Genomic DNA, 25892 nt, shown 5'->3' with positions numbered 1-25892 from the left:
AACAAATGCAGAACTAAAATGCAGAACTATACGGTCATTGGGATTTATTTATTTTTTTTAATGATTCCATGAATGATTGTTTTCCGAGGATGTTACTCAACTCTAAATATGCCTTTTACGTGATTTCAAATTCCATTACCAAACATAGGGAAATGGAAAAAGCAAAACCCTTTTGTCCATCCCCATTTGGGAATTCAACATGAGTCCATGCCAACCTGCTTTCACAACGGCAGCAGTGTCATGAGATGTTTGGGTGACGACATTTAATATGTCACCACTCTCAATTTCCCACGAGGATAAATGTGTACAGAGCTCACCGGACAATTTGCCCCCTCCTCTCTTATAACCTCCGTGGGAAGGTGACACAAGAAGCCTTCTTCCTGGTTCAGCGCATTCCTTGTCATTTTGCCAGGCTTTCCAAAACACTGCCTATTCGCAATAGCCTTTCTTTCAGACACTTCCGTGTCATCTTCATGAGTGCGCTGCTCAACAAACCGATGGCGCAACAGAGAAATGGAAGCAACTTGAGGTAAAAGATTTGCATGCCATGTCTGCATGGCCACAGGGGCCGCTTAGCAAAGACCAGTGACAGAAACACTATCATTTTGGCTTAAACAAACAAAACAAAAACATTCTATGTTACAAAGAATCAGCAATGGTAGAACTTGGCACTTAAGCTGCTTTTATGTTTATAATATTTAACCTGTAAAATGTGTACGTTTACCGTACTGCAAATGTTCTCTGTAGTGTCACATTCATCCTTAATTCACATAATATAGTAAACCAGGGTTATCAAAAGGCAGCTTTGTTCAATAATGCGGTTCTTTAAAAGTGTTGGACTACTGTCTGGCAAAGTTGTCATCTTGATAAACTTTTACTTAGTCATTGTTGTCACGTCCCAATTTTTATTATAGAGAAAAAAAATTGCCTGAGTAGATGTTTAAGTGATCACAATTACTAATCTCTAATTGTTTACTTTTAATTATTAAAAATTTATCGGCATATCATTTAAATAAAAAAATATATACATTTAAATTAATTAAAAATTTATATAATTTAAAGGTTCATACTTCAAACAAGCCCAGAAAATGTGCAATTGCTTTCCAAAATCCTATCAGAATTGACTGAGTGCAGGTTTCCCCAATAGTGTAATCTGAAACCAACCAAAAATGTTTGCTTGCGAGTGACAAAGTACTAGAGATTCTAAATGTGAAACGACACACCTTTTCACCTGGGTAAAAGTTAACTATTTGAGGAATTGATAATGACAAATTACAGACTATCCTATTCATAGGATACTACGAAATCCCCTCTGTCAACAGTGTCATTACCAGCAGGAATCTGGAGGATAAACCCAGAGGTCTTATTTCCTGTCATCTCAACTCCCATGAGGAAAGGTCTGGATCTGACTGCAATCACACCATTGTAAACACTGGCGGCCTCAATGCGTCATTCCCTTTTTACACACAGATTACAACTACCCCTAAAAAGACCCAACAATAGTCATAAACAAACCATTCGCCAGTCCTTCAGTAGCCAAACCCCTAATTGAGACAAGTGGGGATAATTTCCTGGAAGAGCAGTATGAGGGGTGCCGGGCAGGTATGTTGATCACCTTTGACCTCAAAGCAGACCTATGCTGACATGAAAGTTGACCCATGGTGACCCTTGGGGTCCTTTAACAGGCCTTTCAATGAATGCCTAGCCACAAAGGCCACACTTGATGTTCAATAGAGCACTTTTCCCATGGCGTCGCTCGTCAAGATTCCTCAGGATCATGGGGGTAAGGGGTGAAGGCTACCTGAGGAGAGGTCAGGCCACACCGGAGGTTACCCACCGCACAGCTATTCCTTTATGACACCTCTAAAAATAGCTAACCCCCAACCCTTTACCTCATCCGGTCCCCTGCGACAGACACTTGCAAACTTTCACACATGCTGACGACTTCCTTATTTGGGAGGAGTTAAAACGACTTGGCAGCTAATTCCCAGCCTTGGCGGATAATATTTCAGGGTTTGTGTGTTTATTTGTGTGTGTTTAAGTGCGTCAGCGTGAAGCGGTCAAGTTCGTAGCTTCTATGGCACTCTGTAGTTGAGTGGGCAGCTGCCAAACATAACTCTCTCCTCAGGCATCCCTGGGTGGTGAGATCAGTGCTGAGAGAGGATAAAGCATCAATCAGGCACATCTTTAACTCTAGACCACACAGAACAAGAATAGTTTGGCAGTAATCAGTATGTTTACATGTGCACTTCAGGCAAGCTAAACCACCACTGGAGTATTCACTTTGTCTTTGATTACATGCACGTGACAGCATTCGATATACACAGTTGTATAAAACGTTTGGTTGCTGTTAAATAAAAGAACTGATACTGTAACCCGTGTGGGCATGCCTGGTGTTTTCCTTGGTACCAACTGTAAGGTAAAATAACACGGAAACCCCAAAGGCTTCATTACACACCAATCACTAATAAATTCGTAGGGATGTACAAGTTGAGCGCATCGCAAAATCACCGTCAGATTCACAAAACATTTTCTTTGCACCACTGTGTGTATGTTGATGAATCAGAATTCATTGTAAATGATAGTGCCAGACAAGGTGGAAAATTTCCATTTCTATGTTAAAGGTTTTTTTTTGGTTTTTTTTGTTTAAAATGGCTGACCTTAACTAGAAAATTGCATCATATTGTAGCTAAAGGTTAAATCCTGGTTGATTATTGTTTTCATAAACTAACCATTTTGTTGCGGCTGCATGCTCACGATGCTAAAAAACTATCTCCTCACATTAGTCGGCATGACGACTACTTCTTCTGCATCTGATTCTTCTACTTATTTGTCTTCTTGAAGAAGATGTTCTTCCGGCGACCGTTGAATAACCAAAGACACATTTCTAAACGTCAAGAACAGAATAGAGAAGAGCTATATTTAGGACCTATCGTCAACTCATTAGCAAATGGCCGATTTAAGTTATTATCATTGAAATAATTAATGATTTTATAAATTACTTTAGTTTCAATATGTTGCGAATACTGGGTAAGAGATGTACGTGTTTCTTTGACGTTTTTTTTTTCAAAGGCTAATACATCCTTATTTGTGTATATGCATGTTCTGAGGATGTTATAAACTTGTTTGCAGACATTGCAGAAATTCAAGTACAGTACAAAGATATTGATATTGAGAATGCCCATTTGGCGCACAAATTTGTGCGTACATGGTTAGTGAATGAGGTCTATTGTTTGTCTGTCCCATCAGCGTAAGTGGGCAGGCTTTGTTTGTGTGAGAGGAGTGAGGCTGCTCCTCATGCTGAGCTGCAGAGCTATATTACGATCCTCCTGTAATTATGGAGTAATCTTTGTCAATCACTGTCATGGCACACACAACACCAGGACACACCTGGCTCCGGTCCAGTTCTGCATCCTGCACTACGCATCACATCGCTACGAAGACTTGCTGTCAGAGGAGAGCGTAGCAGATGATTTTTAGGGTGCTTTGAGCGATTTAACTGGAGCACTTGAGGGCATGATTGCCTAATAGCTACATTTATGATTCTTGTATGAGACAGACTTGTCCCCTTAATTGCTTTATTATGATGAGGGTGGCATATTCTCCTGATCGTTTCTATTTCAAATCTATACATAAGCAAATATATGTGTATTGCATGTGTAATTACTGCCACAAAATAAGGGCAAAATTGTGAGCATGCCATCAGGGGAGGAGTTTTATGTCTACAAAACCATTAGTAAACAAGGCCAGTGATAGAAAGACAAGGAAAGGACATACAAAACCAAAGTGAATGATGATTGTAATTTAAGTAAATGAATGATTTATTTTGGGAACCGGGTGGAAAGATTTTAAATTATGTAACAAAACAGCTTCGTAAGATGCAAGATATGTAGTTATCCTTGCTGCATTATATATAGGTCAAAGATTACTGTTAAAGGAACATAAAGGAACTAGAAAATGTAAGGGCCTTATTTTCTTGGACAGGGGCCCGTGCACTCGGTGTAAAAACTGGCACATCTTTATTTTCGTGCCGGGGCAAGTCTCGTTTACTGTGTTCAGGACCGCATTGTGCCTCGCTGGGTGATCTGGCGGATGTTGCCACAACATCCCCGGCACACCTTAGAATTTGGTGATACAAAGTATAATAATTGGAATATCTTCATTTGCGTGCCGAAACAAGTCTGGTTTAGCGGGTGTATGAATTTGGTGGATGTCATCACATTTCGTTCATAACAATGATAACAGCATGGAACAATCCCTAATCCCTCTGAATCAATGTAGAAATCAATTTATTGAATGAATTCTTATCTTACAAATATTTTAACTGCATGGCACAACTATAAATGGTGGGGGTATAACATTGAGGAGAGCTGGTTCGATTGAGTGGAAGTCGGCTGTGTTCCCTCCCACAATGGCCTCTTCTTTCTGTGCTAGGCTAGCAAAAATACCAAAAAGAAAGAAAATTCCACCCATGCGCAAACTTAGACTGTCCTTTGCGCTAAACTTGCGTTAGACACAAATTAGGGCCCCAAGTCTTTGCGGAGATTCTGGACACATTATTGAACTTTTAAGGTCTCAGAAACATGCCATGAAAACAATACAATGAAAAAAAAAAACAATGAAAACAATAGAATTGTTCTTCAACAGACCATTTTAGGATTAAGATTTGATTCAAATCGTTATTGGGCACATTTGGGTTAGTCAAGGTTTTGTGGTTATTTGTGGAATTTATGTACTTCGCCTTATAAAGGTTTATTTTGCAAACATTTAGATATTGGAAAAGAAATATGTTGTGTCAGTAATCCAGTACTGCATTATCGCTGATATCAGGCAAAATCCACATATCTCCAAATTCATCACTTTTCAGGAGACCAAAAACTCTCATGTTTTCAAGTAAAGTCGATAGTAAGTACCAGTATATATTTTCTCAACTATTAACCAGCGGTGGCCACTTCTCGTCTTTTGTCTCTTCCCTTCATTGACAGTTGCCTACTTTTATGGCAAGTGTGTTATGGCGCAAAGCCTCGAGAGAAAAAATAAAAAATAAAAATAAAAATGAACTGAGCAACGACTGAAGCAGATTGTCGTCCGCCGATCCGGGTCAGTATAGACGGTCCTTGTCGAGGCTTGGCGTCATAAAGAATTCACCAAAAATGTGGGCATCTGTCAACGACAGGAAGAGATGGCAGACTGAAGTGCCCACCTCTGCCATTAACATTGCATCGGCTAAAAGGGGAAAAAACACCGTAGAGTGGTCAATAAGTTGGAAAAAATAACACACATGATTTGTGACAAAAATTATGAAACTTCCAAATTGTCACATTGGCGGTTTCAGCCCGACGTCAACCATGTTTCATTTTCCTCAGAGTTCATGTTGTACCTCATCGTTGCGTTTACTTGGGGGCCGTCACTGCTTCGCACTGTTTTTCCTGCCACTTGCTGAGCAGCAGCAGGTGGGATTTGACTACATGCAGCTGGGGAGGTGACAGGCTGGTCACAATGAATGATGGACAAACAAGTGGTTGAGGTGGCGTGTCGGAAGAGACATTTTTTCCACATTACCGAGAATGACACAAAGCTGCAGCAGAAAACATGAAGTGTTACAAATTTGTGATCATGGACGGGAGATGCTGTACCAGGTCAAGGGTGGACTGAAGGACTGAGCTGATAACAAAAGGTTTATGGAAAGCTAGTATTTCAACATAGGATACAACTTGACACGACGAGGTAAGGTAGGACTCAGACGCAGGCGTAAGGTAAGCCACCAAGGCAGCAGGTATCTCCTCTCAAGCTGAGAGGAGAACAGGGAAGCAAAAAAGTGGAGAACAAAAGGCGCTCCACTAGGGAGGAAAAAACAGGCAAAAGGTACTGGGGACAACGAAAAGCGCTCCGCTAGGGAGGAAAAAGGGCACAAGGCAAAAGGGGTAACAAAAGGCGCTCCACTGGGGAGGAAAAAGCACAAAAACAAGGCAAAAACACTTGGCAACATGAACGAGGACATAAGGACGCTTCCATGCACTGACTGTGACACTTCGGCCACGGAGAGGAGAATGCAGGTGGCTTTTATTGCTGTAGGTGATTGGTGGCAGGTGGTGATAATCAAGGGCGGGGACCGGTAATTATGGAGCGGCAGGAAGGGCAAGTGACCTGGGGTGAGATGAGAGTTAGGGTTTTCAAAGTAAAACAGGAAACATGGATAACAAAACAAAAGCATGGACCGTCACGCCGGTGGCGGCGTGACAGTACCCCCCCCCCCCTCAACGGCCGGCTCTTGACGGCCCAGGAATGTCAGGGTGCTCAGAGTAAAAGTCATCAATTAACGAGGGGTCAACAATGAACCGGGAGGGGACCCATTGTCTTTCCTCCGGGCCGTACCCCTCCCAGTCGACTAGGTATTGTCTTCCGCGGCCCCGATTACGCACATCTAAGAGTTTCCTGACCTTGTAAACGGGGCCGCCTTCAATCATCTCTGGGGGGGGTGGGTCGGGTTCGGAGGGCACAAGTGGGCTTTCGTGGACCGGCTTGACTTGACTGACGTGGAATGTTGGATGAACTCTGAGGGATCTTGGCAGGCGGAGTCGAACGGCGGCGGGACCTATGGACTTGGTTACTGGGAAAGGCCCCACAAATCGCGGGGCCAGCTTTGGACATGGTACCTTGAGTCGGAGATGTTTGGCTGATAGCCACACCCGCTGGCCTGGGCGGTATTCGGGTCGGCGACCCTCTTCACCCGGTCTCCCTGGTGTTGAAGCGCCGTCCGGGCCGACGACCAGACTTTGTGGCACCGACGGATCATGGCCTGGACCGAGGGGACCGTTGCCTCCTCCAGTTCAGCGAAGAATGGTGGATCGTAGCCGTGGACACATTTAAACGGGGTGAGACCTGAGATGAGGGCAGTCCGGTTATGAAGTCTACTGATATTTCTGCCCATGGTCTGAATGGGATTGGTAGAGGCTGGAGTAGACCCATCCGGGACTGATTGGACGTCTTGTTGCGGGCACAAGTCGGACAGGCCGCGATGTACTCCTTTATCGTGGTTTCCATTGCCGGCCACCAGAATCTCCGGGCAACAACATACGTGGTCCTGCGGACTCCAGGATGACAAAATAGCTTTGATGTATGAGCCCAGTGTATCACCTGAGACCTTAGTTCCTCAGGCACGAAGAGTCGACGTGGTAGACAAGACGTGGGGGGAGTGACGTTGCGCAGTGCCTCCTTGACATCGTCCTCAATTTGCCATCTCATGGCTCCAACTATGCAGTCCCGGGGCAGGATGGTCTCAGGCTCGGCTTCCAAAGGTTCGGATTCGTGGACTCTTGACAACGCATCCGCCTTGACATTCTTGCTGCCTGGTCTGTAAGTCAGGGAGAACACAAAGCGGTTAAAGAACAAGGACCATCTGGCCTGTCGAGGATTGAGTCTTTTGGCCTGGCGTAAGTACTCCAAATTTCGGTGATCGGTCCAGATCACAAAAGGAAGTTCGGCGCCTTCCAGCCAGTGTCTCCATTCTTCTAGGGCCACTTTTACCGCGAGAAGCTCCCGATCTCCGACTGAGTAATTGCGTTCAGCCTTGGATAATTTACGTGAGAGGAATGCGCAGGGCTGTGTCTTGCCGTCCTCTTGACAACGCTGGGACAGTACCGCCCCAATTCCAATACTGGAGGCGTCTACCTCCACCACGAACTGGCGTTTGGGGTCAGGGACTCTGAGGATTGGGGCATTGGTGAAGCGTGCTTTTAAGTCTTTGAAGGCCTTTTCGGCTTCCGGGTTCCATAAAAAACAAACTTGTGGGGAGGTCAAAGCGTGTAGGGGAGCGGCAATGGTACTGAAGTTTCTTATGAATCTACGGTAGAAGTTGGCGAATCCGAGGAACTGTTGAACTTTCTTCCGAGAGTCCGGCGTGGGCCACTCTCGTACGGCGCTGACCTTGTCCGAGTCCATTTCCACCTTCCCTGGTGAAACGATAAATCCCAGGAAGGAGATGGTGTTCACGTGAAATAAGCTCTTCTCAGCTTTCACGTACAGATGGTGATCCAGAAGACGTTGCAGTACTCTGTTTACGTGGTCTCGATGGCTCATTAGGTCAGGAGAGTAGATCAGAATGTCGTCCAAGTAAACGTACACGAAGTGATCTATGAAGTCCTTGAGTACCTCATTTATCATGGCCTGGAAGACGGCTGGAGCATTCGTGAGGCCAAATGGCATGACCAGGTACTCATAATGTCCCCGAGGAGTGTTGAAGCCCGTCTTCCATTCGTCTCCCTCGCGGATCCGAATGAGGTGATATGCGTTCCGGAGATCGAGCTTGGTGAAGATCTTAGCCTGTTGCAACTGATCGAACACCGAGGACATCAAGGGCAAGGGGTACCGGTTCTTAACAGTGATGTCATTCAAAGGGCTGTAATCGATGCATGGGCGTAGGGATCCATCCTTTTTGCTCACAAAGAAAAAGCCTGCGCCCGCAGGTGAGGAAGACGGTCGGATGAGGCCGGCCTTCTAGGAGTCGTCAATGTAATTGTTCATGGCTTGCCGTTCGGGTCCTGAGACCGAATACAGTCTCCCCATGGGAATGGTTGAACCGGGAATCAAATCGATCGGGCAGTCATATGGTCGGTGTGGAGGGAGTGTCATGGCCTTGGTTTTGCTGAAGACTTCCCGCAGGTGGTGGTAGCAGGAGGGAACAGTGTGCAGGTTCGGGTACTCTTCTTGAGCCGGTGGGACGAGAGTCACCTGGTGAACCTGGGCTGTGGATTTTCGGGGAGCGGGTTGTTCCAACCCGTGGGAGATGCAGTCCGTTCCCCACTCCAGAACCACTCCCATGTTCCAGTCGATTTTGGGATTATGTAGACGCAACCAAGGATGGCCCAGAACCAACGTGGGGGATGCTGCGTGAAAAACGTGGAAGCGGAGAGTCTCGAAGTGAGATCCGATTCGGACTCCCAGAGGTTCAGTGATGTGGGTGATTTTGAAGAGCTCCTTGCCATTCAGCGCTCGAGCCTGGATGGTCGAGGAAAGGGGTTCGGTGGAGGCTCGTATTTGCCTTACGAGCTCCCAGTCCATGAGACTTTCGTCGGATCCGGAGTCGATGAGGGCTGACAGATCGGTGGTGACATTGTGGTGGGTTATCTGAATTTACGTGAGTCTGTGGTTCTTGGCGGGTCGGGGTGACGGAGAACTCACCGGTGAGCTGCCCTTCGTGGTGCAGGATCCCACCAAGTGTCCAAGACCACCACAATAGTAGCAACGGCCCTCTCGGCGGCGGCGCTGTCTCTCCTCAGGCGTAAGCCGAGCCCTTCCCAGTTGCATGGGTTCCTCTCTGGCGGGGCCCACCTCTCCTGGTTCCGGTCGGGAAGGAAGGATGGGTTGCGGCCTTCCGGCCTCCGGTGGCCGTGACCAGGGGGTGGGTTCCTCCCTCCTTCGTGGTCCGCCGATCTTAGCCAGCTCCTGGCGACGATGATCTGTACGGATGGCGAGGGAAATCAAAGCGTCCAAGTCCGTGGGGAGTTCTACGGGGATCAGAAGTTCTTGAATGGCAGGTGAGAGTCCTTTCAAGAAATGGTCATGTAGAGCTATGGCGTTCCAGCCACTGTTCGTTGCCAATGTTCGAAAACGGACAGCGTAATCGCTGACAGGTTCCTTGCCTTGTTGAAGCCGGCTCAATGCTCGTGCCTTCTCTCAGTCGTTGTTCTCTGGATCAAAGACTTGGCGCAAAGCGATTTGAAAGTCCTGTACGCTTTGGCAGACCGAGGAACCCCTGGCTCATTCCGCGGTCGCCCAGGTTTTGGCCCGTCCCGTCAGGTGAGACACCATGAAGGCCACTCGGGACCGGGCTGTGGGAAATGCCTGTGGTAAGTGTTCAAAATGTATGTCACACTCCGTGAGGAAAGTCTGACAGCGCCCGGGTTCACCGGAGTATCGCTCTGGGGAGGCCAGACTTAATCCTACCCCGGTGACTGGCGTGATCGGGACTAGGAACTCAGGATGAGGAAGTTGTCCGGTGGGAGCTGGCGCTCGACGCCGTGAGAGGCTCACCAGCTCGTGGACCTGGCTGGACAATTCCCCAATCTGGGACAGCATGGTTTGCTGGATCCGGTCCTGGTTGTCGAGCCGGGCCTCCTGGCTCTGCAGTGCAGCCTCGACCTTGCCTGCTGGGTCCATGCTGGCCGAAGTGTACTGACACGACGAGGTAAGGTAGGACTCAGACGCAGGCGTAAGGTAAGCCACCAAGGCAGCAGGTTTATTTCCGGCCAACAGGTATCTCCTGTCAAGCTTAGAGGAGAACAGGGAAGCAAAAAAGTGGAGAACAAAAGGCACTCCACTAGGGAGGAAAAAACAGGCAAAAGGTACTGGGGACAACGAAAAGCGCTCCGCTAGGGAGGAAAAAGGGCACAAGGCAAAAGGGGTAACAAAAGGCGCTCCACTGGGGAGGAAAAAGCACAAAAACAAGGCAAAAACACTTGGCAACATGAACGAGGACATAAGGACTGTGGGACGCTTCCATGCACTGACTGTGACACTTCGGCCACGGAGGGGAGAATGCAGGTGGCTTTTATTGCTGTAGGTGATTGGTGGCAGGTGGTGATAATCAAGGGCGGGGACCGGTAATTATGGAGCGGCAGGAAGGGCAAGTGACCTGGGGTGAGATGAGAGTTAGGGTTTTCAAAGTAAAACAGGAAACATGGATAACAAAACAAAAGCATGGACCGTCACGCCGGTGGCGGCGTGACACAACTAAAATAAAAAAAAAGAAAGAAAGAAGTTAAAAGAAAAAAAATCAGGTGCTTAATTGTGAATGATACTTTATCAGAGTACAAATTTCAGTAACCACATTTTAAGGTTTGTTTCAACACGAGGTTATAGTATAACATGTATATATATATATATATATATATATATATATATATATATATATATATATATATATATATATATATATATATATATATATATATATATATATTCAAAACAATAGCATATTACGTATAACCGTTATACGTAATATGCTATTGCTTTGAACTTTCCTTCACTTGGAGTTTTTTTTTTTTTTTTTTTCCATCTCTAGTGTCTATGAATGTGTATGAACTAATGATCCCATTGTCCCGTTTATAACCTAAAACAATTAAGGTCAAATCGAGGGAATGTTTACCATTAAAATGAATAGAGAAATGCAATTAATGTGTTCCAGCCCCAAAACTATGTTATACATACATTTTTATTTTTTTTTAACAGTATGTGGTGACAAAATAAATATACTGTAATGTCATTTAGAAATGAGTAAAAACACATTATTAAAATCACATGAAACTCTTGAAAAACATAGCTATTTATTTCTCAGTGACGTTAATATTAAGGAAGGGAAACAGGGAGGAGGATCCAGTTCCTCTGTTCTTGCCATGCAAAAAGCTAAGCATTAAATGTAACATTTATTGTATTTTGCAATCAAATGTACAATTCATTTGCCATCGAGGACACTGTTTCCCATGAATCTAGAAAGAGAAAGAAATATGACATAAATCACTGTGCTAATTTCATCCAACCTGTCTAAAGTTTCAGTGTTACTGAAACAATGGCACAGAGTTTCAAAAGGAAGAGCTCTTGTTTTACATAAAGAAGCTGTTTGCCCTCCCTGTCTTCAAACCTTCCTGAGATCTGAGTGAGCAACTGGCCCCAAAGCAAGCAATGCAGCTAATAATGCCACCCCCGCCGCTGATACATGGGCTGTCATTTGAGCCCTGCTGACCATGCAGGCAAGCATAGCTGCAGCCCCGGATAGACCCACTCACCGCTGGCATTTCAAAGGCCTACCACTGTCACACTGCTTGACTTGGACCTCTCCATTTTCACACACCTCCCCAATGGACCTGAGTGGGAATGATCTCAGCACTTGCACACCTCTCTTTGAATCTTTCAGGACTTGGTAAATCATATGCTTTCACCCAATTGCAACAATAACGATCATACGTGCTTCTCGGAACTTGCTGCAAGGAATCCAATTACAAGAGGGCATCTGTTGATCCGCTTTTACAGACTACTACTCTATGTCCAATCTTTCCAATTATTTTAATGTTAAAGAAAGCCCTCAGGTTTCTCTCTGCCTGATTTGCGTAGTCTTGCAACATTTCAAAGGTATTCAAAGAATGTGCCCCGGGCATCCCAAAAGCTTGTATGAACATTCCAATGTTCCCGTTGTCATTCCAGTCATGGGGGGTGGGGGGCATTGGGGGCAGCTCTCCACTACCTCCCGGTAAATAAAGCGTGTGTTTTTTTTTTTTTTTGTTTTTTTTTCAGTTGTAAAAATATTGGAAAAAAATATACATTTAATTTAAATGTGTTTTAATTTTTATTCATACGTTCAAACATTTTGTTGTAAATTAATGTGCTTAGAGTCACTGAGCCCATTATTAGGTTTTCCCAGGAAACATAAGGAATTAATACTACTAATACTACTATTAATAATACACCATTTGAGCAATATTAATCAGTTTGCTAAATAGTGTGGCTGTTTGCAGAGAAATAAAACTGTGCCCACAGAGTTTCAACAGTTCTACACTACAGCAAACTACTGCCTTAAAGGAAGGTCAGTATGGCCTTGAAAATAAAATCTCATAATTTTGCACACCCAAAAAAAATCATATATATATATATATATATATATATACATGTCAGTGAGGATGTGATATATGATTTGAACAACTGAAAGTGAAGTGCCTAAAATTAAAATCGTCATTAGAAATTAAAAAAAAAAAAAAAAAAAAAAAGTGTGCACAGGCAGCCTATGTGCACGTTTTACACTTCCCATTCAAAGTAAAACCAAACTAGAGCTCTCACGCTGCGTGGGTGGGGCAGGCGACCATGGGGGGTGGGGGTGTCATCCAGGCTTTTCAAACAATGACTTCGCGCGGGAAAAGGGAAGCTTGCGGATGGGAGGAGCAAAGACAAGGGTGGGGTGGTGGTGGGGGATGGGAGTAAATGGAAAGCTTTTTATCTCCAGTTTCCCACATCCTGTGAACGGCTCCAAACGCGGCCACCCAATTTGAAAGAATGAGTGGAATGCGTCCATTCACTCCCCGCCCCAACGGCCGCCCCCCACCCGGCTCTTTGATGCGCAAACCGCTTCAGAGGCATTGTCAGTCAGCCCAAATAAAGACCATAGTCCTAGACTTCACTTTAGCCAATAAACCTCCGTGTTTAATGTGGAAACAATCAGGTAAATGGCAGGGGGTTAGAATAGCTGGAATGCAGTTGATGGACTGCCAACCCCACCATAGTCCCCCCCTACACACAAACACACACACACCCACACGTTGATGGTATGAGGAAGCTTTAGTATTAAAAGCAGAATACAATACCACTATCTATTTTCACTTTGCAAATGCATTTCAAAGTGTTATGGTTCAAGTGTGTCATTTATTATAAACTGAAGCTGGGAGCACGTGAGTTTCTGTCGAATGCATGCTCCTCTTTCCTCACAATGTCGTCAGTTTCCCGCTAAGTGAGGCTTCCAGGGGGGTACTTGGATTTGAATGTCCCTCTCCTCCTCCGCCTCCTCCTCCTCCTCCTCCTTGTCCAACGTGAGTCCATTGCGCTTAATTCAAAGCCTACCCCCATTTTGGCGCGTTTTGATTCCCGCCACGTCTGTGTCTGGCGGGCTGGGTTACCGAGTTCACTCGATTTTTATGTCGGTGATTGACGTGAAGTTGGAGCGGGCATTCGTTCTCCTATTGGTGGGCAGAGCGGAAGGGGGCGTTGCGGGGAGTGGCCGGTAACGCCCATTACTACCGCCATATAAACGTCCTCCCCCCCGCCTCTTATTACCAAAGCCGGTGTCTGAGAGCAATCCTCGGGCTCAGAACGCCGTCTGTTTATGTCGTCGATTTGTACTCATTTGTTTACAAAACACCGAGGAGAGGCTGCGAACGTGCGTTTTGTCTGAACGCAAACACGCCGCCTCTCGCCTGGACGACATTCACCACTCTTCCTTTTCGGACCGAAAGCGGGTTTCCCTCAGGCTCTATCCGGATGAAAGGATCCTCTGCGCATTTTTGTTCCTGCGACGTGCGCACGAGATACGGGAGAACCGCGCCAAAAGGATTATAACTCAAGCCTCCTAAAAAAGAAAAACACATCCATTGTTATTTTATTTGTCAAGGGGACTTGAAATAAAGGAATGCTGCTTTCCAAGCTCAACTCCCTGGCTCACATTTCCAGCGACATGCCGGCGAAGCTGCAAGTTCATCCAGGTTAGACGCCCTTCTTTTATTTTCCTTTTTTTTGTGCCGTCATTGAGGACAAGGCGAAGCCCGCTCTCAAGGGCGCCACTTATATATTTACCCGAACTAGCCAATTAAATCAATCGTATCGTGGAAGCATTTATGTAGCATTTGGTGACTGCTGCTGTAACCGGAGATGTGCGTGTGTTTGTGTGCGCAGCGAAGGAACCCTTCGAGAAGCTCTACCAGGTCGGGGCGGTGTTGGGCAGCGGAGGTTTCGGTACCGTGTATTCTGGCACTAGGACGTCAGATGGAGCACCGGTTAGTATTCGAATTAATTATCAAGCTAAATAATATATTGTATATATCTATTTCAGGGTGAAAATTACTGTTTTGTTTTTTTTGTTTGTTTTTTACGTTGATTCTGTTTGGCTTAGGTGGCTGTCAAACATGTCGCCAAGGACCGAATCTCCGAGTGGGGGGAGCTGGTGAGTATTATTGTTTATGATGCAGCCTTTATTTACTGATGCGTTCATTTTCATGGCAACGTGAATTAATCTCCCCACCCTCCCCACTCCTCCCCAGCCAAACGGCTCCCGGGTCCCGATGGAGATCGTGCTGTTAAAAAAGGTCGGGACGGGTTTCAGGGGCGTCATCAAGATGCTGGACTGGTTCGAGCGGGCGGACAGCTTCATCATCGTCATGGAGAGGCCCGAAAACGTCAAGGATCTGTTCGACTTCATCACCGAGAAGGGCGCCCTTCCGGAGGAGCTGGCCCGCAGCTTCTTCCGCCAGGTGCTTGACGCCGTGCGTCACTGTCACAGCTGTGGCGTGGTGCACCGGGACATCAAGGACGAGAACATTCTCATCGACCTCCGGACGGGAGAGATCAAGCTCATCGACTTCGGCTCAGGAGCTCTACTGAAGGACACCATCTACACAGACTTTGATGGTGAGGCGTCACTTAATTTACTTATTTTGTTTTTGATCGCTTGAAATTATGGTTGCATTTGATTCTATTTTTAATTCGTAAAGTGGATGTTTTGAAGCTGAATCATTCGGGTGTAGCAGCCCGCTCTTATACAAGCCCAGAAACACAGGCGCTTTGGCGCCTCCCATTGGCCGAATGGGGTATTTTTACAACTCAAAGTTTGTAAACAAAGTCACATGGCTGCTCCCCCGCCCACACGTAGCCTACTTGCTCTGCTCTCACGCACACATGCCTTGTCACGCTCCCTGGCACCTGAGCCCAGATAACACATGCACACAGGATTAACCTGATACACATTTTTCCACTTCAGACACAATATTAAGAGCCTGTTGGTTGCAAAGGGGTGGAATATTTCAATGGAAATTAATCTGAGGAATTTTGGAAATAGTCCAACCTGGAAACAGTTCATGCAAATTAACTAGTAATTGAAGGTTATTTCATGCAAAGCTATTTTGTATGTTTGTCATAAATAGACATCATGCAAATGATAGCTTTTTATAACTACATTCACCATAATTGGTGAATTATTTTCACTTAATCTGAGCAGCAGCATACAGCACACACAACACATGCTTGTATCTTAAACAGCTACAAACATGTTTTAGCGCATTTTATTCAGGAACAAAAATAATTCCTGGTTTATTCCCATAGACAATGTCCAACTTGGAAAATTCACCAAATGTGTCGTTTTCTTTTTAAAGGCACGCGAGTTTACAGCCCACCCGAATGGATCAAATACCACCGCTATCAGGGGCGCTCAGCCACAGTTTGGTCGCTAGGTGTGTTGCTGTACGACATGGTGTGTGGAGACATCCCCTTCGAACACGATGAGGAGATCCTCCGAGGGCAGGTCCTTTTTAGGAGGAGAATCTCCGCCGGTAAGACTCGCACAAGGCGATGAACAGTTTCCTTAATTTCTCACGTGTTCCAATAATGTGACTAACCGAGTGACCGCCCTCCTCCCTGCAGAGTGCCAGCAGCTGATCAAGTGGTGCCTGTCTTTGCGGCAAGCCGATCGACCGTCTTTCGAGGACATCATCAACCACTCGTGGATGCAGAGCACGTCCTCTTCGGCGCTACCCGCCGCGCCGCAAACGGACAAGTTGAGCACGGAGATCAAGTTGCACAGCATCAGCCACGAACCCTCGGCCTTCACGTCGACCTCTGTGGCTGTGGCGCTGTGACGGTGGAGGAAAAAAAGAAAGCACCATGTTGAGAACCTCGCCATCCTCGTGCCTCACTTGATTTACTCCCTGTGACCACATCAGACCACCATCTATCTCCATGAACTCTGATGGCTGATTGTTAGCCTGTAGGAGGGCGTGCTCTGCTTGCAGAACAGCACATGTTGCCAGGAGAGTGCGAGTTATGTAACTACTCTGCTGCAGATTTGTTGTTAAAAGTGCCTTATGAGACTGTTAGGAGGGAGGGAGGGAGCCTGGAAATACTTGAATATTTGGAATGCAAAAAAAGGCTAATGTTCTTGATAGTCTTTCTTTCTTTTTTCTTTTTTTTCCTATGCTCAAGGCTTTATCTTATTTTTCCACTCATGGGCCTAGATCAGTGAAGCCTATGCCGTTACGTTACAACCACTACTAGCACTACTACTGCTCAATCCAATCTCATTAGCAACCAGACAAACCTCACGGCTCTGGCAGCATCCTGTGCAAACAACAACACTGGATTTACCTCACCCATTTCTTAACCACAGCATCTGCCTTTCTCCTTCTACACTTCCTACCTTCTTTCCTTTATGGGTCACATTCACACCCTTAAACTACTACTCAATGCAAAGTCAACCAATACCCAAATGCATCATCCTCTGCTCGCCTTCACAATTTGGGGGGGGGGAAAATGTTGAAACAGTGCCTCACACAGGTCTTAAACATTTTGGTGGGAGGTATGAATTTTATAATATGGTATTTATTTTTTTTCTGCGACAAGCTTCTTAACTAGATTTTATTTATTTTATTTATGAAAAGAATTATGGCTGTTCATATGTTTCATTCCACAGTCACTGAAGGGCCCACCATTATTTAAGAGACAAAAGCAAGAATATTTTTTGACCATATTTATTATGGCTTGAACTTTGTTTTTGATAAAAGAGCAGACACATGTTTGTGTATGTCCTGTAAATAACTTGTAAATAGTTCCCAAAGCACTTCCATGTTAGTGTATTTGAACACTGAACGTCTACTGATGAACTGTTGGATGCAGCGTGTTTGTGTGTATGAAAGCGAGAAACCTCATTTGAATGCAGCTTTGATTGTTTGTTTCCTTCAACCATTCAGATTAGAATTGTAAATTATGTTAGAAATTATTTTTTTATACGACTTCAATAAATATTTTTGTTACAATGTTGACTCTTGAGTTTTGTGTATTACTTCAACATGTTGGACAGATTACAAATATATGTTGTTAATAACGTCCACTTTACAATAAGGTTTGAATATATTTATTCAATTTTGGTTTAAATTATACGTTTTATTTACACAGAGAGTGATTAGGTAGCGAACATCTGCTTGCCAAATAGTGGGCCCACATTTACTGTAACTAGTCAGTAGCCTCATATTATATAGGCTTGCCTTACATTTGTGAAAACTGGAAGTCATTTGCAGTTCATAGTATTATATACTAGAAAAAAACAGCATTAATTCAAGCGTCAGCACTTTATAGAAAAATGTCGGGGCGCTGTGGCATTAACAAGCAGAGGATAATCACATCGTTTGCCATGTTGCATTGTTTAGGAGGTGTGAAATAATCAAGTGAGATGGTGTTGGTGGCGTGTCCCCCGTGTGTTTAATCTCACTAACAAGCTCAAGATGCTCTTCTAGTTAATCTAGACAACAGCGGGCTATGAAGCTGCTCACCTGAACAGACGAGGGCAGCACATTTAATCAGTCACATCCAATGGGATTCCTTCCAACGAAAACGCCCCCTCCCCACCAAAGAGAGAACAATTTATATATATAATAATTTATATATATATGTTTTTTTTAATTGGGGAAGAAAAAGCTGGAGTACCCGGAGAAATCCCACAAAAGTACAGGGAGAACATGCAAACATCACATGGGAAGGCTGGAACCGACATCCAAACCCTGAGCTTTGTGCTAGCCACTAATCCACCTGCTATTTTCCTGTCTCATTTGGGGACAACTACTGTAAATGAATCTCCAAGGAAGACTATAGACCCCAGCAAAGAGCAAAGGTTTTTTTGTTGCAGGCAGCTTCTTCACTGCCGTTAGGTAGCTGCACAACTGCATCGCACCACAGTTGGTTTCTGTGAATGTCTCAGCGCTTCATTTCCTCTCCCATTCGCAGAAACTGCACCGTATTGCAAATGCATGCCAGTAAACTGATGTAGGTGTGTGTCGGCTTATCACAACATTCATGCACGGTGTCAACGGACAAGTTTAGTTTACAGATGAGTCATCACTAAAACAGGACACGAGTAGGATTCAGAAAAAAAGACAGCTTGATTCTAATGATAAATAATGTGGTGTTTGCCGTTATCTTATTACAGTGTGCCGTATCTTCCTCCTTCTTGCATTTTTAATCAGTGAGTGTGTTGTCCACCAGCTGATCATGTCTGTCTTCTTCCCGTAAGTGCTCGTTCCTCACTTGCATAATCAGCCACTCATCTGTCCTGACTGTTAGATTGATTGGGTAATACTGACGAAGCATCGCTCATGACGCCGACCCTTTTATCGCTTCGTCTCTGTCCCTTCCTTCACCTTCTTGCTTGCACAGCTAATGTTCGTTAGAAGATGGGAAATAGCATGTGCCCCTGGGTCAGTGTGTTATCTCTAATTTAATACCAGTGTTTTCATAGATAGAGCTCAGTGTCTATTAAAACTGAGCATTAGAATTACTATTAGAAGATTTGTTTTTGATGTTGGCCTTGGATAGCATGATAAGTAAAGGTGGGGATAGTACGGCCCTCGTGCCACATTACAGACTGTTCTTTCCTTAATTGGGCCTCCCAGACATTTACTGTATATTATTCTAGAGAACATTTTATAGTATAGCTTATTTCAGTTTGTTCCTGTACATTCAACAGTCAATCACAACACTTGTGATTATTCAAGAGAGGCTCCAGGTGTCTGATCAAGAACAATTATGAAAGGTGAAGGGGCAAAACTGCATGTATGCATTTCCGCCTTGATTCCTATCATGTTGTTTTCTGTCGGAACAATTGTCTTTCTATTCTTGCATTATGTGTATCATTTCAACCATTTACAGGTAGGAATATTTAAAAAGTTCAATGTTTGAAATGAAAAAACATTCTTGGACAATCTGCAAGATGTTGCATGTCTCCATGTGAAATTGTGAAGACTGCTTTGCAAAGATAATCAAATCCAAATGCAACTTTTTCTTCACCTTTGTTTCAAGTATTCTCATTCATCATGATTGAGAGTCCTGTAAGTCCTGTAGTCCCTTAACATTTTCCATGATTTGCTCATTGATGATAATTTCTGTTATCTTGATCTTTTTTTTTTTTTTGCATCAAGCATGTACAAGTCAGATAGAGACATACTGATAAGAAGATACAGCCATCACTCATGATGCAGTCATCACACTGGCAGGTTGATGACATACTTGATTAATTGGTAGGGATAAGAAAATTCCCCAACAAATGTGTACGCTCATGTACGAGATCAAGAGAAGTTGTGGCCATGTAAAAAAAAAAAAAAAAGTTTGGTTCTCATGAGAACACGCTGCTGCTCCATCATCTTAAAGCAACACTCACATATTTTATTCACTCTTTGAGACCTGAACCCGTGACCTTTACACTGTAACTCAAAAAGATCAGTCACATTGCAGGTTTAGATTGAACTTTTAAATAGCAAGTTTCACAGCCACTGGGTCTAGTGATGGTTGTAAATTGAAGTCATAAAAATATCGGGTTGAACATGGGATTATTCGAAGAAAGAAAGAAAGAAAGAAAGAAAGAAAGAAAGAAAGAAAGAAAGAAAGAAAGAAAGAAAGAAAGAAAGAAAGAAAGAAAGAAAGAAAGAAAAAGAAGGAAAAATAGTATCTCCTGATTTTTATGTTAGCCGTTTTCGAATGAATGCAGCATTTTTGTAAAACAAATATCAAATTGCATTTTCAGGTAAATCCAGTCTAGCAGAGTGAGATTTTAATCAAAGCAAACAAGCCAGAGGACAACATTTTCTCATTAGCAGATGAGACCGTGATGCTGTTATTCATTGACTCATTAAGCAGGAATGCGTAAACGTCTCCTGCTCGCTTCATCTGCATGAGAAGACAGCCGGCAGTCATCCTCCTGCACTTGTATTCACATGAATGTCAACCTGCATGTGGAATTTGTTTTCACATGCGAACAGTGAGTGATTCAGGCGCAGAGAAACAACTCCCTGCCCCGCCTCAGCACTCCGAAGCCGGGTCCCACGGGCCGAGGCCTTGCCTGGCACCTCCATGTCCGACATGTCTGGGCAAGGATGACGCAAGGAGGTCCGTGAGTTGAAGGTGTCGGGAGGTTGGTACGTGCGTGAAGGTTTGGAAAAACAAAGTGATCCTATTTCAATCCAGGGAGAATTCCCACACAGTTGGTTGCATCAAGTTTTCCCAGGAAAACAGACTGAAACTCCTGTGTAACAACACGGGAGCCAAAGGTCAGATGCGCATGTTGGGAATTTCCAATTCAGCATCACTATGTTGTTTATGTATTATTATCTATTGTTCATGTGTGTATATATATTTTGAGTATTCTATATCAATTACATATATTATATCACTAGTGTCTGGACAAAACCTTGTACCTCCAAAATCACCACTTTTCAGGAGATCCTTTAAACGACATGTTTTTTGTTTTTCAATCATTAACAGGCATCGTCACAGAGAACAAGACATTTTCAACAATTCAGATTGGTCAATATTTCGTAAAAAAAAAAAAAAAAAAAAAAAAAAAAAAAAAAAAAAAAAAAATGACACCCACATATGTGGACTGACCAAAAGCATAGATTTTTATTTTTTTTTTATGTGAAATTTGACCAACGATGTATATTATTTATTGTCTGACTTGTGAATAAATTTAAAGGTAGCATTTACAGTATGGTTGACATACTGTATTAGCATATTAGGGGAACACACACAAAAAAATACACTTCTACTATGGAAATAGTCAAGAGGAACATCAAAACATTTTATGAAATTTAAGTTGTTATATTTTGAAAACTTTTTGTGTATCTTTTGTTTTCTTTTTTGTTTATTTTTCTGTAATTAAAGTGTGACTTGTTTAACATAGTTTTCCATCCTTATACTTGTAATTGTATATTTAGTTATTTTTTTCATTTAAAAAAATTCAAATTCTGTTTTTTTGTGCTAGCTGGTTATTTATGTTAGTAAATAGACTGGACTTACAGGATGAAGGCAAAGGGCACTTTGATACATTTAAGGCTGAACACAAATTTATTCATTAGTTCCAGAGTCAACATTTTGAATTAACATTCAAGTGTAAAGTGTACAGTAAAATGTGTAATAAAATTGAATAATTCCTTCAGCCTGGGAGTTGAATCATAGTGCCAGAATACACGGTACCGAAATAGCTGGCTGATGCCAGGACAGATGCAGATGAAGTTTGCAAATGCTTTAAAAGACCTTAATATTAATCTTGATTTAAAATCATTCACACTTGTGACTGACCTCTTTTCTACCGGCATCGTATTCCATTTAAGTGCAGCATAACAGCTAAAGGCTGCTTCGCCACGTTTGGTTGCAACTCTGAGCTCCACGAATTGACTTTAGTCTGCAGACCTCAGAGCCTTACTGAGCCTTACTTATATTAATTAGCATTTCTTTAATGTATTCAGGACATTTCATGATTTATAGACCAGTAGCATCATTTTAAAATCTGTTCTACAGCTGACTGGGAGCCAATGTAAAGCCTTTAGGAATGGAGTAATAGTAATGGAGTAATATTCTGATGTCTTTGTTTTGGTTAGAACCCAAGATGCAGCTTTCTGAATGAACTGCAGCTGTTTGATGCTCTGTTAAGGCGGTCTATCAAAAAAAAAACTATTAAAATAATAAGACTAGTACTGATACTTTTCATGAGTCATGGATCAATCATGTATCTTTTAGAACTTTAATAAGAGCTATTTTTGTGCTGTGATAAGGTCGGAAATCTGACTGATATTTATGAGTCCATTTGAGTTCAAGAAATTGCTGAGTCATTAAAAAAACATATTTTCAATAAGTTTGTGTTACAAAAGAGAGGTTCGATATGAATCTATAATTTGCTAACAAGGAACCACAGTGTTCAGTTTTTTTTTTTTAGAAGTGGTTTGAGGGGAGCTACTTTCAAGTGTTTAGAAAAGTCGCCTGGACTGAAGCGAACAATTTATTTGTTTTAACTCAGTTTGCACACCTTGCACAAAAGTTTTGAAAAAGTCAGATGGTCTTGAGCCAAGGCAGCAAGTTGATGATTTTAGCTGCAAGTTGAACTGTTTCCGCTACATTTTGTTTGATGAACTGTGTCAAATTCAGGCATGGCAATTGAGTTGTTCCTGGGTGCTTTTTGGTGTTACATCAGTTTGTGACTTTGTTTATATTTGACCTGCGTTGTACTTTGTCATTAAAATAGCAAGCAAATTGAGTTCGGGTGTTATTTAATTAATTTGAAGAATGATCTTACATTTTATCTTTAGAGGTTTCTGGATTTAGAGGTTTCTGGGTTGGCGTAAGATTCTGGTTTTGTAACCATGTGGGTGGCAGATGGTGTTTAGTTGGTGATGGATTTCACTTTGGTTCATCTTTCTTTCCTTTGACCTTTCCTCTGGTCTCCTGACCTTCTGAACTTCACGACTCTGGCGAGGCTATGAAGTATCTGGTTAAGGTGAAGGGTAATGGGATTTTTTTTATTAGGTTTGAGGTGAACTAATGAGTACAAATTTACACAAATGCATACACACGGATGCACACGCGCACACACGCACGCACACGCACGCACAGACACATGCACACATGCTCACAAATGCGCACATACACACACAAAAAAAGAAAAAAAGAGAGAGCAATGATAATAAGATGTTGAATCGGTAAGACTGCCGAATGAACAATTCTGAGCTCTCGCTTGGGGAACAAAAAAGGTACTGAGGTCAAGAACGTGACCTTGAGTGTGTGTCTGACTTTTCACATGTGTAATGAACAGGAATATAGATGTATCAATTAACTGGTATACAGCAGACCTTTTCTGCTGCAAAGTTCCAAATTCTTAGGAAATGTAGATAATAAGCAGAGCATAATATATATTCAAGAAACCCTCGATCTCATTCAGATCCTGCTGACTTTTGCATTGTCACCACATTCATAATGTCCACAAGAGAAAGGAGTGTGAACCCGAAGCGAGAATTACGAGTTCTTAATGTTGAACTTTTTTTTTTTTTTGTGCCCTTGGTTAAGCATTAGTAGTGAGCAGCTTTCCCAGGCCTGGCAGGCTTCTGTGGGAATCCAGGAAGTGAGTGCGCTCGCTCAGTGTATCTCTGTGTTTGTCTCCAGGATGCCTGTTGGGTTTCCAAGGTAGTGGGGAGTGCGTTGTCTGAGCCAGGGGCAACCCTGACTCTCTCTTTGGCCAGTTCCCTGAGCATCTGATAGGCTGCGAGATGGGGAGGCAGCAAGCGCTTTGTGGAAGTGAAAGGTTATGGGAATAGGAACTTGAAGAAGCCAGCTTGAATAGATCAAGACATAATCGTCAACGAAAAGGTTCTGTTTTTGGACATTCGTGTTGGCTTACCTTTATTTCATTAATCTTATAAATTGTGGAAGAGACAGTAATGTAATACATATTTTTTGTTTCTTTCGACATGTTCACATCACTAGCTGTTTAAAAAAAGCACCAAGCTAAAAATGTTACAGTACATGTCAATAGTGAGTTAGCACACACTTGCCCTCAATTCAAGTACCTATGATTTACCCCAAATAAATTACAGCAGTTCCAGTAGGATTGTCCTTTTTTTAATTTTTTTCCCCATTGTAGCATAAACCTGATTGTTTTGTGCTGACACTGACTGCTATTTGGAACTGTTCCCAATTCTTCCCCTTTTGTCTAAGGCCCCTGTTCCAGCTGAAGGAAAAGAGCACCAAATCATAATGCTGCCAGCACCATGCTTCACTGTAGGTGTCTCCCAATGATGTGAGAAAATGTGTGCAGGAAGAGATGGCTGGTGATGACGGAGGCTATTTAAATTGTTTCTCCCTCTATACAGTAGATCAAAAATAAAATTAAAAAATGCATTGTTTGTTGTCACATCATGTGATTTCAAAGAAATCTCATGAGCTCGATATAATTAGTCTGATGCCTTCGTAACAGTTGCTCTCGGTGAAACAAGCAGAACCAGATGTCCTTAGATGACTTTTGTTTGGAAATTGTCCAATAATGAAAAACAAACTGGAATTGGCCCAGTGCTTGTATCTGCATCGTAGTTATTGAGTGTGAAAATAATTTGAAGGCAAAATAGTTGGCTGGCTATCTGAGGACTTTAATTAATGTCTTTGCGAAAACTAATAAAGTAAAAGTTGAAATGACTCAATCTTATGAAAAAAGAAGTCAAAGTAGCTTTGTTAGTCATTGAAATAATTAACAGCTATTTTCAGCCCTTTTGTTATTTTTAATTAAGACTTCTTAAAAGACGTTTAATTGTGTTGTTTTGATCTTAAAGATACTGATTCAGCAAATAAAAACCAGCTCAAAAGCTTGAAAAATAAGGCTATAACTCGTTTTTTTTGCTGAACTGTGACACACAATATGAACTCTTCTTTCAATTACAGCATGGATGACTTAATAATAACATTCAAATGTATTAAGTGTTCCACAGTTTCTGTTGATGTTTGGAACCTGTCCTTCCGGCGAGCTTTGTGGTGAATAGCGTACAACAAGGTAGACAAGCAGGTTTGCAACCAGGTCAACCAGGTTGACCTGTTTCGGGTTACTCGTCCACATGGAAGAATCTGGGTGGGACTATTGAGTTTCACCTCAAATATTTATGCTAAAGGTCACTGGGCCCAGAACGAGATGATACAAGAAATGGCCTTCCATCCCTCAAAGTGGAGAGTAAACAGTGTTATTCATTTCAGGGGGTTCTCTATGTTTGACCGACACGCACAGAACAACAGTAAATATGTACACATGACACAAATAAATTGCACGTCATCACCTGGTGGGATTAAAGAAAGTAGTAAAAGCGGTGAGGCCTTCAAGGAGATGCCGGGGGAGCGCCACATTCCACTTGGCTGACTTGGCCTGACACGTGGTCCTGGCGGCCACCATTTCCTTCATGGGAAAAGGTCAACGTCTCCTCCCTCACTGCGAGGGTGAAGTCTCGCAGTTAGTGCTCAGTGCCTTTGTTGTGTTATGAAGCACACACACTCATACACTGAACCGTGAGTCATGTGTTTTCTGTGCTGTTTAATCATACTTGCCATTTAAAAAACAACAACAACAACAACAACATACAATTGTACTGAGAAATTGACACACTTTTGGTGTAGCTGTTGGCAGAGACCCACTAGATTCAGCAGGTAGTGCTGTTTTTTTGTTTTGTTTTGTCTTTCTCATATCCATCCTTTCAATTTCTTTTAAAAACTGATGTCTGTACTATTTGGTGCATTGCCATTGGAGACAAGCTGAAAGAACATGCCATTTGGAGTAGATGGTGCCTCACTCTTTTTTT

The 25892-nt window shown here is 43.1% G+C and overlaps 1 protein-coding gene across 1 annotated transcript; it reads left to right on the top strand.

The window, feature by feature from the left end:
• The first annotated feature begins 13825 nt into the window (after positions 1-13825).
• Positions 13826-17564, top strand: pim1 (Pim-1 proto-oncogene, serine/threonine kinase). Its single transcript, XM_077514789.1, has 6 exons — positions 13826-14240; positions 14431-14531; positions 14648-14698; positions 14796-15162; positions 15903-16079; positions 16171-17564. The coding sequence occupies exons 1-6, from the start codon at positions 14168-14170 to the stop codon at positions 16383-16385; spliced, it is 984 nt and encodes a 327-aa protein (XP_077370915.1). The 5' UTR covers positions 13826-14167; the 3' UTR covers positions 16386-17564.
• Positions 17565-25892: the final 8328 nt, after the last annotated feature.

This window comes from Festucalex cinctus, chromosome 2 (genome assembly GCF_051991245.1).
Source record: "Festucalex cinctus isolate MCC-2025b chromosome 2, RoL_Fcin_1.0, whole genome shotgun sequence".
Lineage (NCBI taxonomy): Eukaryota > Metazoa > Chordata > Actinopteri > Syngnathiformes > Syngnathidae > Festucalex > Festucalex cinctus.
This window is presented reverse-complemented; position numbering and strand designations above follow the sequence as displayed.

Excerpts from the sequence above, each read along its gene's own strand:
- pim1 (XM_077514789.1), top strand. The coding sequence starts at position 14,168 with ATGCTGCTTTCCAAGCTCAACTCCCTGGCTCACATTTCCAGCGACATG. Across the intron at positions 14,532-14,647 it reads GGACGTCAGATGGAGCACCG|GTGGCTGTCAAACATGTCGC; the intron begins GTTAGTATTCGA and ends TGTTTGGCTTAG. Across the intron at positions 14,699-14,795 it reads TCTCCGAGTGGGGGGAGCTG|CCAAACGGCTCCCGGGTCCC; the intron begins GTGAGTATTATT and ends ACTCCTCCCCAG.